At 41.0% G+C, this 16229-nt stretch overlaps 1 protein-coding gene across 2 annotated transcripts in view; it reads left to right on the forward strand.

Annotated features, from left to right (window-relative positions):
* adamts9 (ADAM metallopeptidase with thrombospondin type 1 motif, 9) overlaps positions 1-16229 on the forward strand; it is a 290215-nt gene that overhangs the window by 246786 nt on the left and 27200 nt on the right. For both annotated transcript variants that reach the window (XM_069937131.1, XM_069937130.1), the window contains exon 37: positions 11037-11128. In XM_069937131.1, coding sequence (XP_069793232.1) covers positions 11037-11128 — 92 coding nt within the window. The remainder of the gene's footprint in view (positions 1-11036; positions 11129-16229) is intronic.

Consider the following 16229-nt stretch of genomic DNA (forward strand, 5'->3'; position numbering starts at 1 on the left):
CATTGCCCAGCATGGAGGAGTCCTTGTCCCAAGCAATGTCTTTTGCTGTGCTGGTCATCAGTGCATGATGTGTGCTGTTGCTGGTATACACCTGTGGTAAACGTTTACCGTACCAGTAAATTCCTGCAGTCCATTCACCATGCGTGGCTTAGCAAAGTGCCAGACCGCCTCAAACTTCTCGGGGAGGGGTGTGGCCCATCCTTGTTAATCCTGTGCCCCAGGAAGTTGATGGTATCCAGACCGAAATAACAATTAGCGGGGTTGATGGTCAGCCCAAATTCACTCAGGTGGGTGCGCAGTTGTCTCAGGTGGGCAGCGTGGTCTTTGTGGCTGTCGCTGGCGATAAAAATATCGACCAAATAGCTGAACGCAAATGGGAGGTCTCGGCCCACTGCGTCCATCAGCCACTGGAATGTTTGTGCCACTTTCTAGATGGAAGGGCATGTGGAGGAATTCGAACAAACCAAAGAGGGTTATGATTGCAGTCTTGGGGATGTCCTGGGGGTAAACTGGTATTTGGTGCTATCCCCAGATGAGGTCCACCTTGGAGAACACCCATTTCCTGTGCAGATTCGTGGCAAAGTCTTGGATGTGGGGCACGGGGTATCGCTGGGTGTGGTGGCCTCATTGAAGCAGCAATAGTCACAGCATTCTCTCCAACCCCCTACCGATTTGGGCACCATGTGGAGGGAGAGGCCCATGGACCGTCGGAGTGCCACACCATCTCAAGCTCCTCCACCTTTTTGAACTCCTCCTTCGCCAAGCTAAGTTTCTCACGCAGGAGTCGGTGTGCCCTGGTGTGGAGCAGGGGGCCATCGGCCAGTATGTGTTGCCTTACCCAGTGCTTTGGCTCAAACGTGGAGAACTGTGGCAACACTATCGAGAGGATCGCAGCCAGAATGCAGCAAACTCATTGTCTGTTATAGAGTCCAGGTGGGGGGCGGGTAGCTTGGCTTCCCCCAGAGGCAGAGACTGAAAGATTCCTTTGAGGTCAACCAGCGAGCAGTGGGCCCAAGGGAAGTCAGCCCCCAGGAGCGTTTGTGCCACTGCCACATGGGTAAAGTGGCTGTTGCCGAAACAAACGAGGATAGTGCGGATCCTGAAAATTCAAATGCAGGAACTATTGGCTGCCCTCAGTGTTGGCCCCTGCTTGGTGCAGCGGGTGTCCAAGGCCTACATGGAGTAGGATGCTTATCTCAGCCCCCGTGTCAAACAGGAAAACGCCTGCCCTACAGTAGTTGAGGCTAGTTCCTTGTCAATATTTAAGAGTAGGTTAGATTTGGCCCTTGTGACTAAGGGGATCAAGAGGTATGGGGAGAAGGCAGGAACAGGGTACTGATCAGCCATGATATATTGAATAATGGTGTAGGTTTGAAGGGCCAAATGGCCTACTCCTGCACCTATTTTTCTATATTTTTATGAGCCCCAGATGTAGAGGAGGCTATCACGTGGGCCAACCGCCACAGCCATCAATGATGGTTGGCCTGGATGTTTCCTGAAAAATCGGAAGGTGGGCCTCTGAACCCTATCGCTGGTGGTAGTAACATAGCTGTCCTGGTGTGTTCACTTGTATCTCTGCTGGCCTTGATCTCACTGGGGGCTGTTCGTGGGGCTTGCTGGTGTGGTCTACAATGGTGTTGACGTGGTCTACTACGGTGCTGACATCCTTCTTCGCTCTCCAGAGCATGTCTGCCTGGGCAGAGACTTTCGAGGGTTGCTGAAATCCTCATCTGTGAGCAAGAGCCGTATATCCTCAGTCAACTGCTCCAAGAAGTTATGCTTGAAGACCAGGCAAGGCTTTTGGCCCTTGGTTAACAAGAGCATCTCACTCATTAGGGTGGAAGGGGCCCTGTCTGTTCATATGCAGCAATCGGGCAGCATGCTCATCCCAGGAGAGCACGAAAGTGTGGGTTCATTGCTCTTTGAGGGCCGCGTATTTGCCTTGCTCCAGAGGCTGCTGTAGGAAATCTACGAACCTTGCCGCTGTGTCCTGATTGAGGCCACTCACGACATAGAAGTAGCAGGTGTCATCAGGGGTGATGCGGTGAAGTTGGAACTGGGCCTTGGCCTGCTCGAACCACACGTGCAGTTGCGACACCCAGAACATAGGAGCCTGAGGGGGCACGTGGATGGTCGCTGGCTTTGCTTGATTCGTCATCTTCGGGTCCAACTGCTGGCTGGATCTGTCGGGGTCACCAATGTAGTGTACATGCTACGATGAGTGTCTAAGGTAGACACACAAGAATTTGAAATCGAAGACTGCTTTATTGCACCAGCGGCTCTGCTTATATGGGCCCCTGGCTCTGATGTCAGGGACCCACGTCATCAGAGCAACAACCTCAGGTTGGCCAGCATTCCCTGTCTTCCCGCTGTGCGGGGGTCATTTGGGTCGACGGCTGGTGTTACCCCCAGGTCCACATGGTTGCCAAGTTTGTGTGCGGGCCAGTTCGTGTCTCCATATGCAGGCGGCTCCAACGTACAGTAGCTTCTGGGAAAGGCTCTTGTATTCTTGTTTTTTAAAAAATCATCCTCACAAGTCATCAAAACTCTGCTCCCATTTGAAAGTTTCTTCCATACATGGATTAAGGCTATGATCTCTGAATTTTTGCAATTTTAGAACATCTGATCAACAAATTTTGCCATGTAAATTCCTAGTCAATTAGTTGTCCAAATGTTCACCTGATTTAACATATAAATTTGATTGAATTTATAACATAAAATTGGACATTACAGTTACTTTAAGTAAAATATTTTTCATTCCAGTTGGCTTTATATTTTTTTTTTGTTTAGTGGAGCATAAATTAGCAACATTGGTTGCCTATAAATGAAACCTTTTGATATAGTCCAGAGCTGAGATAAACTGGATGGGTTCAGTATGCTGATGAGAACCTGACTTGAGTTGAACTTTAGATAAGACAGTGTGTCCAGTCTCATAATAAATTAAATCACAGGTAGTCAGGTAATTAATTATCTATTGCAAGATTGCTTAAAGTATATTTAGGTGTTCCACTCTGTTGACTGAATAACTTCTTCCAGCCTCTTTAAATGAAAAGCAGGCTTCACAGAGAAACTTTAATGATGGCACATACTGCAATATCCACATCTGAACGATCTTATGTACTCTGATTTATATATTTTTAGGAAAAAAGTGATTCTATGTTCTGTTTGTCAAGGCAAAGGATGTTAATTTTTGATGTAAAACCATTTTGTGCAATGCCTCAAAACGTACTAGGGGTGTAGGTTAATGGGGTGTAAATTGGGTAGCACAGACGCATGGGCCGAAATGGCTTGTTACTGTGCTGTAAATCTAAAAAAAAAATTATTGGGTCACTGAGTAAATAGTCAATGGAATGTGTCAGATGTGAGATAATGAATAGGAGGGATGAGGAATGGTTTGGAACAAAGGTTCTTTTATTGTGTATCATCGTCATTTTTTTTACTTCCTCTCCGATGTTCTCACCATAGCTTCAAGAGTGTCATTGGTAATTATGACCGAATTTGTCCCATGTTTCATTGCAGTTTCTAATAAATCTTCACATGGCCAGAGTTGCAATTGGATTCTTAGCATAAGCAATTTTGACCATTTTGCTGTAACAGCATTTTGAGAGTCCCTTTCAGTATTTAAACATTTGCAAACAAAATTAAGTGATGATCAAACCCTGTCCTCAGTGTTGATTTCTGATTCTAACTCAACCATTCATGTTTCCTTCTCCATTCCAAATCCAACCGATATAGTATTGAGCTAGATTTGCCTTTCTTTAACAGTTGTGATTCCATCTTCTGTGTACTGAAGACCAAAACATCACGTGAAAAAAAAGCCTATAGCCTACTCTTGAAAATTGATACTGTGTGTAAGGAGTAGCACTGAGAAGCTAGAGGAGGCTTGAATGAATCAACAGTATTTTGGATATGACAAGAAGGCATAACAAGGAATTTGTGTGACATTGGGGAAAGCAGCGTAGAGTGAGGGAAAATGAAAAAATCCACATTAACTGATGGGAACTGGAGAGAAGAATAACCAAATCAGGAATGACGTTCAGCGAGGAAAAGATATCACGTTAAATTGAGGAGAGAAACTGGAGTAGCATGAATTAAGAGAAAGGAACTGGTGAACTGTAGTTCTCAAAACAAGTAAACTAGAAAGAGGCAGGGAAAGAAGCATGAGCATTTAAATGGTAGTGTTGGTAGTAGGAGGGCAGAGAAGGCGTAAATTACATCAAGGGAAATATATAAGAATTTCAAATGTCGACCTGGAATGATAGGCAATAGATCCCTGTGAAATGATGAGGAACAGGAGGGAATGCAGTGTCTTCAAGGGCTAAGCCATAAATCACTGGAGCGTGTCAGATGTGCGATTTTGACTGGTGAAGAGGTGATTTAGTTAGTCATTTTAAAATAGTGATGAAATAACAACAGACTGTAAGAACCTGGAGCATTAAATGAACTGTTGGAAGAAAACAGCTGGTCAAGGGAGGTAAAGGGATGGTCAACATTTTGGATCAAAACCATGCATGACAACAAGGAGTGTAGAGACAAGTTAGTCAGAATGTCAAAATGAGAGAGAGGGTGAAACTGATGCTTGATGGAACTAGATTTGGAGGTTGGGTGCCATTGGGCAAATAGCAACAGAACTAGAATGAAGAAACTTTTCTTTGTAATGTCGATCATGGTGTACATATTATATTAAGGTAATTTTCAGCTTGCCACAGCATCTTCATGAATTTTCTTTGGCTTGGCTTCGCGGACGAAGATTTATGGAGGGGTAATGTCCATGTCAGCTGCAGGCTCGTTTGTGGCTGACAAGTCCGATGCGGGACAGGCAGACACGGTTGCAGGGGAAAATTGGTTGGTTGGGGTTGGGTGTTGGGTTTTTCCTCCTTTGTCTTTTGTCAGTGAGGTGGGCTCTGCGGTCTTCTTCAAAGGAGGATGCTGCCCGTCGAACTGTGAGGCGCCAAGATGCACGGTTTGAGGTGATATCAGCCCACTGGTGGTGGTCAATGTGGCAGGCACCAAGAGATTTCTTTAGGCAGTTCTTGTACCTCTTCTTTGGTGCACCTCTGTCACGGTGGCCAGTGGAGAGCTCGCCATATAACCCGATCTTGGGAAGGCGATGGTCCTCTATTCTGGAGATGTGACCTACCCAGCGCAGTTTGATCTTCAGCAGCGTGGATTCGATGCTGTCGGCCTCCGGCATCTTGAGTACTTCAATGTTAGGGATGAAGTCGCTCCAATGAATGTTGAGGATGGAGCGGAGACAACGCTGGTGGAAGCATTCTAGGAGCCATAGGTGATGCCGGTAGAAGACGCATGATTCGGAGCCGAACAGGAGTGTGGGCATGACAATGGCTCTGTATACGCTAATCTTTGTGAGGTTTTTCAGTTGGTTGTTTTTCCAGACTCTTTTGTGTAGTCTTCCAAAGGCGCTATTTGCCTTGGCGAGTCTGTTGTCTATCTCGTTGTCGATCCTTGCATCCGATGAAATGGTGCAGCCGAGATAGGTAAACTGGTTGACCGTTTTGAGTTTTGTGTGCCCGATGGAGATGTGGGGGGGCTGGTAGTCATGGTGGGCAGCTGGCTGATGGAGGACTTCAGTTTTCTTCAGGCTGACTTCCAGGACAAACATTTTGGCAATTTCTAAAAAACAGGATGTCAAGCGCTGAAGAGCTGGCTCTGAATGGGCAACTAACGCAGCATCGCCTGCAAAGAGTAGTTCACGGACAAGTTGCTCTTGTGTCTTGGTGTGAGCTTGCAGGCGCCTCAGATTGAAGAGACTGCCATCCGTGCGGTACCGGATGTAAACAGCGTCTTCATTGTTGAGGCTTGGTTCAGCATCATGCTGAAGAAGATTGAAAAGAGGGTTGGTGCGAGAACGCAGCCTTGCTTCACGCCATTGTTAATGGAGAAGGGTTCAGAGAGCTCATTGCTGTATCTGACCCGACCTTGTTGGTTTTCGTGCAGTTGGATAACCATGTTGAGGAACTTTGGGGGGCATCAGAGACGCTCTAGTATTTGCCAAAGCCCTTTCCTTTTTGCTTTTTGCTTTGGCAAAAATCTTCATGAATAATCACAGAAAAAAAACACGTACACATTGTTCTCCTGTAGATACTAATTGAGCTGATTTATATTAATTTCAATGTTATTTGTGTGTTTCTGCATTAGCTAGAGAGAACGATCAGTGTCATAAAAGAGCTGAATGAGTTGTATTTTTTTTTTAACTTTTAGGAGCAGGTTTAGGAACTGACAATCTTAAATTAAGTGAGATTCTGAGGATGTTTTTACTAGTGAGTGATAATTGACATGAATTTTGAGTACCGTATGTTTTCTGCGCTGCCAAATAGAAGCAGAAGTCCAAATTTATCATGTCATTTGTTGATGCGCAGCATGTCGAGAACGTGCCTGTTTCTTTTCCTCTTCTCCAGCTTTTTTCCTTACTTTTGTCCTCTTACCCCTCCTGAAGGTACTGGTGCATATGCTGCAGATCAATAATTGTTAATACAGTAGTCACTCATGGGGAACTGTCTCCTCGAGTGCCATTAGGGCCTTGAAAATCTTTTCAATTTAAGGTTCAAAGGTTCAATGGCTCCTTTTATTGTCACATAATACTATATTAAAAATGTAACTTACATGATATGTTACACAAGGCAAACAAAGAGTCACCATGAGCATTGTCTGGCACCACCAACAATATGAGAAAGTGAAGCAAAAGAGACTCCCTTCAGAGACACTGAGTGTCCGTGGATTCACTTCCATCACTCCCGCAGCCTCTGTAGCTGCCCAGTATCCTGTTCGATCCATCGGCAACTAGAAGTCCAGATCAAAACCTTCTATATGATCAGGAAACTTTTAGTGCCTTAGGGAGCCCTTCTTGCCCTCAACACCCTCTTGAATTCCGGTTCCGATATTGGGTTTCCATGAGCCAGTCTCCAGCAGCCCACAGCCTGTGAGAGTCCTACGACTGCAAGTCACCAGCAGTCCACATACTCCGTAGAAACTTAGCCACTGAGCCCTTTGTTGATCCACTGCATGGTCACTTGTCCTATGGGGTTGTTTCCTATGCTTCTCCTTCTCAATGGGGGATTTTCTCCCTGTTTCTGGTGCCCGGCAATTGTCCACTGTAACCCCGGGGTCTGCAACCCCTCGTGGTTCACTGCTCAGCACAGGCACCTCCATCTTGGGCACAGACCCCATTGTTGCAGCATTTTAAAAAAAAACACCTTAACAAGCTGTTTGAATCTTGTACAGCGGTGTTGGCATTAGGTCCGGTCAGTAGGGCCGTGTGAAGCAGCACTGTATCTCTGCTCCCCGCTCTCTTGGGTCCCCACACCAGCAGCAGTGCTGCCATTACTGCAGCTCCGCAACATTGCCATTTTTTCACACAATTGAGAATTGTTTTCCAATTAATGAAACTCGATAATGCCATTTTGCAACAATTGGAGAGTTTGATTGAACACTCCTTAAGCATTGCAAGGTAAGTTTTTTTTTAATTTTTTTATTTTTCACACCAGAAATCACAATAGCCATGATATACACTTTTTCTTTTTCACACATTTACAGTGACTTTTTCTCCCCCCCCTCCCTCCTCCCAAGCCACCCCCCCACCCACCCCTCTCATCCATTTTAGGTATACAATCTAGGTTGCATTAATTCAGTCAGACAATGTTGTAAGTTGAACCACTTTGTTAGTGGGCACTTGTGGAAGAACATATGCCATCAATGAAGTCAAATCTACTCTTTTTTTTGAGGAAATCCTCTCTTTCATAGAATAACTAAACAAAGCAAGAAAAGGCCCGGTTCTAATTTAATCCTAAGAATATGTGATAGAGTTTTAAAGAATTGTTCCCAATATTCTTGTAGTTCAGGACACTCCCAAAACATATGAAACAGAGAGGCCTCAAAAATTTTACATTCGTCAGCATCAGGAATAAAAAGATAATCTCACTGTGGACATGTGTATTCTATGTACAACTTTAAATTGTATTAAACAAAGTCGTGCACAGAATGAAGTATTATTAATCAGATCAAGCGTGTTATCCCAATTTTCATCTGAACGATGTATTCATGTCTCGTTCCCATTCATTCTTGATTCCCCTCCTGGAACATATTCTTAGATCCATCAAATTACAATAAATAATTGCTTTTGATCCACCATGGGAAAACTTTAAATCAAAAAATAAATCAAGATCATTGGTCTTGGGAATTTGAGGAAAATTAGAGAATTTAGACTGAACAAAAGGCCTAATTTGTAGATATCTAAAAACAAATGCCTATTAGCGAGGTCCAATTTAACTGTTAATTGTTCATGAAGCAAAATTGCCTTGAATATATTGATCCTTAAAACTTTATATTCCCAATCCAACCCATTCCCTAAAGCCTGCATCCAAGATAGAAGGTTAGAAAAGATGATTCTTTATAATAGGTCTAAAAGAGAAACATTAAGATAGCCAAAAGAATTCCTAAATTGTTCCCATATTCTCACTCTATGTCTCATTATCAGATTGTCTGTAAATTTCAAATAGGAAAAGGATAAGGAAGAGCTGTGTAGCACCAACTTGGATGCAAGGGTTACAGGAAGCGATGTCTTGCTTGAGTTTGGAGAAAATTAGATATAATGTTAAAGAGATCAAGATTGAATTTGACAAGGTATGGGACCCATTCTTGGACTATTATCATTATTTGATGACTTAGGCAGGGGTGTTCTGTGGGTTTTCTATCCAATGTCTGAGATCCAATACTCGATTCTTTACAATTTATTTGCTGGTGAGCGTGTTTAGTGGGAGGGGTTAGATTAGTATGGGTGTTTTCTTCTTTTTTTTTCCGTTCGTTCTTATTTTTGTTGTTTTAACAACTAGAATAGATTGGTCCATTTAGATAATCCCAATGTATATCTCAATATTAGAATATGAGGAGAAATTCTCATAAGGATATTTCACTTAGTTTGAGAATTATATAAAATAATGTAGAATTGACATGTGACTCATATTCTGTATTGCATTATATAAAAACTTTTCTTTTCTCTTTGGCTTGGCTTCGCGGACGAAGATTTATGGAGGGGGTAAAAAGTCCACGTCAGCTGCAGACTCGTTTGTGGCTGACCAGTCCGATGCGGGACAGGCAGACACGATTGCAGCGGTTGCAAGGGAAAATTGGTTGGTTGGGGTTGGGTGTTGGGTTTTTCCTCCTTTGCCTTTTGTCAGTGAGGTGGGCTCTGCGGTCTTCTTCAAAGGAGGCTGCTGCCCGCCAAACTGTGAGGCGCCAAGATGCACGGTTTGAGGCGTTATCAGCCCACTGGCGGTGGTCAATGTGGCAGGCACCAAGAGATTTCTTTATAATTATATATAATTAATTAATATCTAAACAATGTGTACATGTAATATTCTATCAAATTAATAAAAATGTTTTTAAAAAAAGGAAAAACATACACCTAGTGCTGTAGCTACATCACTAGCCCCACCCTCTCCACATGATGCAAAGCTGATCTCTCAAACCCATCTTCTCTCCAGTTTAATGCTTGCTCTTCTCATCCCCACCCTGATGTGCAGTCCATTCACCCTGTTCCCCTTAATCCCCTTTCCTTCTCATCTCCAATCTTTCATTAAAACTCCTCAATGACTGCTGGGATATCAGTCCAATATTTTCAACCTGCACCCTCTACCAGCATCCAACTGTCAACCAGGTTCATTCAGGCATGTGACTTACTTCACAAGCCACGTCTAGGAAGAGGTGAACTACTTACACAATTATAAACACAGAAAATGCAATGCCCATTTCCTTGGAATAAGGCACATATGTCTCTGTCATAAGTCATCTTAAGTTAAACTGAAGAACAGAAGAAAGTGTATTCCAACATGTCTACATGATGAGACACCATAATAACACAAGGGGAGCAAGGTTATACTGCAGTCAGTGCTGTTCTCTAACAACTCCAGAGGTCTGGGTTCGATCGTCATCTTAAGCATTGTTCATGTGAAGTTTCCATATTGTTCATATGACTATGTGGGTTTTATCCAGATACTCTGGTTCCCTCCTACATTGCAAAGATTAGCTGGTTAGATATTGTAAATCAGCTATTCTCAACCTTTATTTGGCTATAGGTCCCTTCTGACTCTGCTTAATATTTATGGGCACCCTTCCCTGTGAAGCAATCAGGTTTAGTGGGTTTCTTCCATACTTCTCTGCTACTGATTGGGGGGGGGGGGGTGGGGGGTGGCTTGGGAGGAGAGGGGGGGGGAGAAAAAGTCACTGTGAATGTGTGAAAAAGAAAAAGTGTATATCATGGCTATTGTGATTTATGGTGTGAAAAATAAAAAAATTTAAAAAAAAAACATTAAATATATTTTCTGATTTCACACCATAAATGTGCTGTGGCACCCAGGGGGCTTTATAGCCCCTGTTGAGAATGGCTGCTGTAAATGGTCCTGCAGTGTAGGAAGGGGAGATGGCGTGTTTGTGTGAGAGAATAAGTTTTAAGAGGAGAGAATGATAAGGGGAAGTGAGATGATGGAATTGATTCATGGAAGATGACATGGACCCAGGAGGCTGACCTTCATTTTGTGTCATTTACATGGCAAGCGAAGGCATTTTCCAGGTGCATGTCTTCATTCACCATGTAAACGTGCGTAGGCTTTTCACAAAGATACCAAGAACAATAGCAGGAGTAGGAAATTCACTTCATGTAGCTTCTGAAATCTAAGTTCAAATTTGAAATTAAGGCAAATGATTTCATTCAGTTTGGCTCAGTGGTATTCCACTTGATGCTGAGATGGTAATTGATTCTGAGGTGGCAATATCTGAAACTGTTGAAAATAATAAAAACAGTTTATTAACTAAAGTATGCCTATTAATCCTTTTTTTTCTGAAAGAATTTATTCCCCTTTTCAGCCACTTTTACAAGGTTAATTTAGTGAATCTTGTTTTGCAAATTGAAAATAACTAAAATCTAATCTTACTATGTAAAAATTTAGATTCACAGTGATGAATATATTTTGAATATTATTCCTTCACATTTTTTGTATTTTCACTGGTTCCTTGCTTTACAGCAACAGATTTGTACTTTGCACAGACGCTTGAAGGACGATCAGTTCCATTTGCAACTGCTGGTGATTGTTACAGTGCGGCCAGATGTCCACAGGTAACTTGCTTATTTTACTATATATGTTTTATCAACAAACTTAACAAATTAATAAAGAACTAAACCCAGTGTTGATCTAGAATAAATTTCAGTTCCCACATCAACTTTTTGTGTTCTCCATTGATGTATAACCCAAAAGTAATGAGGTCCATATTATTTCCCCATTATAGAAAAATAAATATCGATATTATGACATATGACTGTAACTTGCAGAAAGAACATTTAGGATGCCAAGTTCTAAGCAAATTGATGGTATTTGAAATGATAAAATGGATTGAAAACAAATTTGATAATGCAAGAGTGCTAGTCTGTAGGCAAATAATGAAGAAAACTGTAAAGCTTGCAAAATGTTTTGTGAATATCATCAGTACATTACTGGGCTGTTTTTTAAATCTAATGTTGTTATTTCGGGCAGATATACAATTATTTTGCCATAGGTATTGTGATATACCTGAAATGCTTCTGAAAAACAAAAGAGATTTTTAATTGTTCCTTTAAGTTAATTCATGAAATAGGGAAACTTTGTAAGTTAGAATGACTGTAATATATAAAAATCTGCATGTGTAGAAATTCCATTGCATATCACAGTATTTTATATGAAGAGCATAATAGAATGTTACTTAAAAAAAGAACAGTCACCAAATGGAATAAGTAGTTACTTACTTTTAGACTTGGTCCTGTATAAATGTGATGTTAAACAGTGTACGGTGTCCATTTTAACATTATTTATGTGAAACTCTGCAATAAGGCCACAAATAGTCTGATCCTCAGACCCAGGGCCTTTATTAGAGTTTAGTTAAGGGCCGACTCTTTGCTGGATATCTTGAAAGATATCCATCTTAAATCAGATGGATTATTACCAATCCACCTATCTCATCTTTCACAGCAGAACCCCTTTAAGTTTTCTTACCAACCACCATTTCACCATCTTCTCACTGACCTACCCCAGAAACAATAATTTCCACAGCACTACAGACCCCCTGTCTGAATATCTCCACCTCAAGGATTTTCTCAACTGTCTATATATCCCCTCACTCCCCATCTTACTTTGTGAATTTGCTGCCCAGCACAGTTCTTCTGTAATCTCCACCCTCCACAATGGAGGGAGATGAAGGCCTGTAACTACATTCATGCATATGGGCCTATTCTACCAATCACAAGACATTGGGCCTCATTGGGTAGTGGAAAATCAGAGCCTGAGGCCTCACACAAAAATATCACAAGGGTGCATGCATTGCCACTTTAGCATTTGTTATAATTTTGTGGCCACAAAGTGCTTGAACAACTCTCGAAGAGAATGAAGCAAAAACTGAACTTACTGCCTACATTTTGCAGCAAAGCACTTAACTATGTAGAATCAATAAAAATGTTCTTCATTCTTGCTGGCCATTTGGTATATTTATGCTGTGCTAAAAGAGGCACTGATGCAAATTGACCTACAGATGACAAAATAGTTATCTCCAGACAAAGAAGAGTAAATAGTGTGCGAAGAGCATTTATGAAAAATGTGCAAATAATTCTAAGATCATATTTGTCTTTATTGCAGTGTAACTATTAAGGCTAAGATTTAATGGAGGGAAATCTTATTGACATAACAGCTAACCATGAAAAAATCTCAAAGATACAATGATAAATCAGTCAATGCGTGTGAGATCTCACCCAGGAGAATATCAGAGTTGTGACATGTAGTTCTGAAACCTTGACTGATTCTTAGTTTGATCATGTTTGATGATGTACAGACCAAACAAACCCTGTTTTGCTTCTATTAATTTGGCTGCAACAGGATTCGGGGAAGAGAGTTCCCAGAACTCCCACTACCTGTTGCGTCAAGATTTACTTATTGACATTACATCAGAGGAAAGAATTAGGAACATAGAAATAACTTTAAAATAACCACTGATTTGAGAAAAGACCCCATCATAAAAGGAAAGAAAGAGGGACAATAAAAATAAACCATCAGTCAATAAGAACAGCTGGAATAAATATTAGAATGACCACTGAGGGTGGACGAAACGAGGATGCTGAAACAAATAAGGCACTTGAGCAACTATTGTTTATTGGTTGCTTTCCATTGAACTAATTTAATGACATTTTTGGGAGAAGGAATCCAAAATGCCTTCTTCTGGAAAATTCAAGGAAAAGGTTAAATTTATGACACTCAAATTTGCCAGAGCAGTGGTGTGCATGTTTTGCATGTTAATGGTACGTAAGCTCCAACAAATGTATTCATTTCAGAATCAGAAATCAGGTTTATGAAATTAGTTATTTTCTGGCAGCAGTATTGTGCAGAACAGGGTATAAAATTACCATTTCATAAATACAAGATTTAAAAATATAAATAACTTGTGCAGAAAAAAAAGAAAAGTGAGGTAGTGTCCATAGCTTCATTGTCTGTTCAGAAATCTGATAGTAGAGGGAAGAAGCTGTTTTTTTTAAAGTTGAATGTGTGTTTTCAGGCTCCTGTACTTCCTAATGGTAGCAGTGAGAAAAGGACATGACCTGGGTGGTGAGGGTCCTTGAAGCTGCTTTCTTGAGGCACCACCTCTTAAAGATGGCATTAATGGAGTGAATATTAATGCCCATGATGGCTCTGGCCAAGTTTTCAACTCTCTGCAGCTTGTTCCAATCTTATACCTTGGCTCCTCTGTACCAGACAGTGATGCAACCAGTCAAAATGCTCTCCATGCTCTCCTATAGAAATTTGCAAGAGTCTTTGGTGACATAGCAAATCTTCTCAAACTCTTCACAAAATATTGCCACTGGTGTGCCTTCTTCATGATTGCATCGACATAATGGCCCCAGAATAGGACTTTAGAGATGTTATCACTCAGGAATATGTTTACCCTCCAGTCTGATGACCCTTTAATAAGGACTGGTTTGTGTCCTACTGGCTTCCTTAGTTTTGCTGATGTTGGTGTTGCAACATCACTTAACTCGCTGACCTGTCTCTCTCCTGTTGCCATCTGTGATTCTTTTGACCATATTCAATTATTAATGCTAAATTCCAGTCAAATAACTACCACATATTCTGGAGAAAACTTTTTAAATAAATGCCTTGTCAAACAATTACATAAAAATTTATAATAATTTTTGTGTCATAACATCATCACTTTTCTATCAGAGTTCCATCCACACAACCATTATTAACTACAGTTGCAAAGTTGTGTGCTGATTTTTTTTAATTAATTTCAGTTTCTAAAATATATTTTATTAAAATTACAATTGTTCTTTGAAGAATTTCCTCAAATTTGAGGAGTCTGGGAGGTAAAACACTGTGAACATTATACTATGTGCTATCCTCTAAGTTATACCTTGGATTCCTGTTTTAACAAAAAATGATTAATAATACAGGCATCATTTTCATAATTTAACAAAGATCTATTTGTATCCAGGTTAATACTATGGTTTTAATATTTGCAGAATGTGATAAATGATCTATGGATTCCAATTCATAATGTTGGTGTTGTCTAAATAATCAAATTAGTTAAACTTTATCAGAACTTATTGACACATAAAATAAAGTGTGCATGATACTTATTTCTGGGCAAATGTGTTGATCTATAATTAACAATAAAATGAGAGTCTCCATAGTTTGAAATAGATATGTACATTTTGTATGTATGTTTTGATTTGCAGTAACAGTGTTACCTGAACTGCATTTTATACTTGCCTACATGACAATGGAACATCAGTGCCCTCTAGAGATGATTATGAAACAATGCCTCTAAAAAATCTGCCACCTGCAAAATTACAATCAATTCTGTTCAATTTCTGAACCGTGAACATTGACTTAAATGAGTAATTAATTATAATCATGTGGCAGATTATTTTACTAATAAATTAATGAGATGTTTTTACTTTTGCCTGATTATGAGGTTATTGAGAATTTTATGATTATTAACCATGCGACACCACAGAAACAGGCCAGATCAGCCCTTCTAGTCCATGCCGAACACTTTCTCCCACCTAGTCCCATTGACACGCACCCAGCCTATAACCCTCCACACCTCTCTCATCCATATGCCTATCCAACTTAAATATTAAAATCGAACCCCCATCTACCACTTCTGCCAAAAGCTCAGTCCACGCTTCCACTACCCTCTGAGAGAACTTCCTCCTCATGTTTCCCCTAAGCTTTTCCCCCTTCAATCTCAATCCATGTCCTTTTGTTTGAATCTCCCCCACTCTCAATGGAAAATACCTCTCCACATTGACTCTATCTGCCCCCCTCATAATTTTAACTACATCTATCAAATCACCCCTCCATCTTCTACGCTCCAGGGAATAAAGTGACAGCCTGCTCAACTTTTCCCTGTAACTCAAATTCTGAAACCCAGGCAACATTCTTGTAAATCTCCTCTGCACTCTCTCTCTATTTTGTTTATATCCTTTCTATAATTCAGTGACCAAAACTGCACACAATATTCCAAATTTGGCCTCACCAATGCCTTGTACAGCATCAGCATGACATCTCAATGCCTGTATTCAATACTCTGATTTACGAAGGCCAACATACCAAATGCTTTCTTCACCACCCTATCTACATGTGACTCAACTTTCAGGGAATTATGTACCAGAATTCCTAAATCCTTTTGTTCTACTGCACTCCTCATTTCCCTACCATTTAACATGTATGACCTTTGCAGATTAGTCCTACCAAAATGTAGCACCTCACATTTATCAGTATTAAACTCCATCTGCCATCTTTCAGACCACTCTTCTAACTGTCCTATATCCAACTGCGAGCTTTGATAACCTTCTTCACTGTCCACAACACCACCAGTCTTCGCATCTGTATACTTACTAAACCAATTTACTACCTTATCATCTAGATCATTAATATATATAACAAACCACAATGGACCAAGTACCGATCCCTGAGTCAGTCCACTAGACTCCAGCCTCCAATTTGACAATTTTCCACCACTACTCTCTGGCATCGCCCATCCAACCATTGTTGAATCCATTTCACTACTTCAACATTAATACCTAATGATTGAACCTTCCTAACTAACCTCTTATGTAGAACCTTGTCAAAGGCTTTACTAAAGTTCATATAGACAACATCCATAGCCTTCCCCTTGTCAATCTTCTTAATAAC

Source organism: Narcine bancroftii, chromosome 5 (genome assembly GCF_036971445.1).
Source record: "Narcine bancroftii isolate sNarBan1 chromosome 5, sNarBan1.hap1, whole genome shotgun sequence".
Classification (NCBI taxonomy): domain Eukaryota; kingdom Metazoa; phylum Chordata; class Chondrichthyes; order Torpediniformes; family Narcinidae; genus Narcine; species Narcine bancroftii.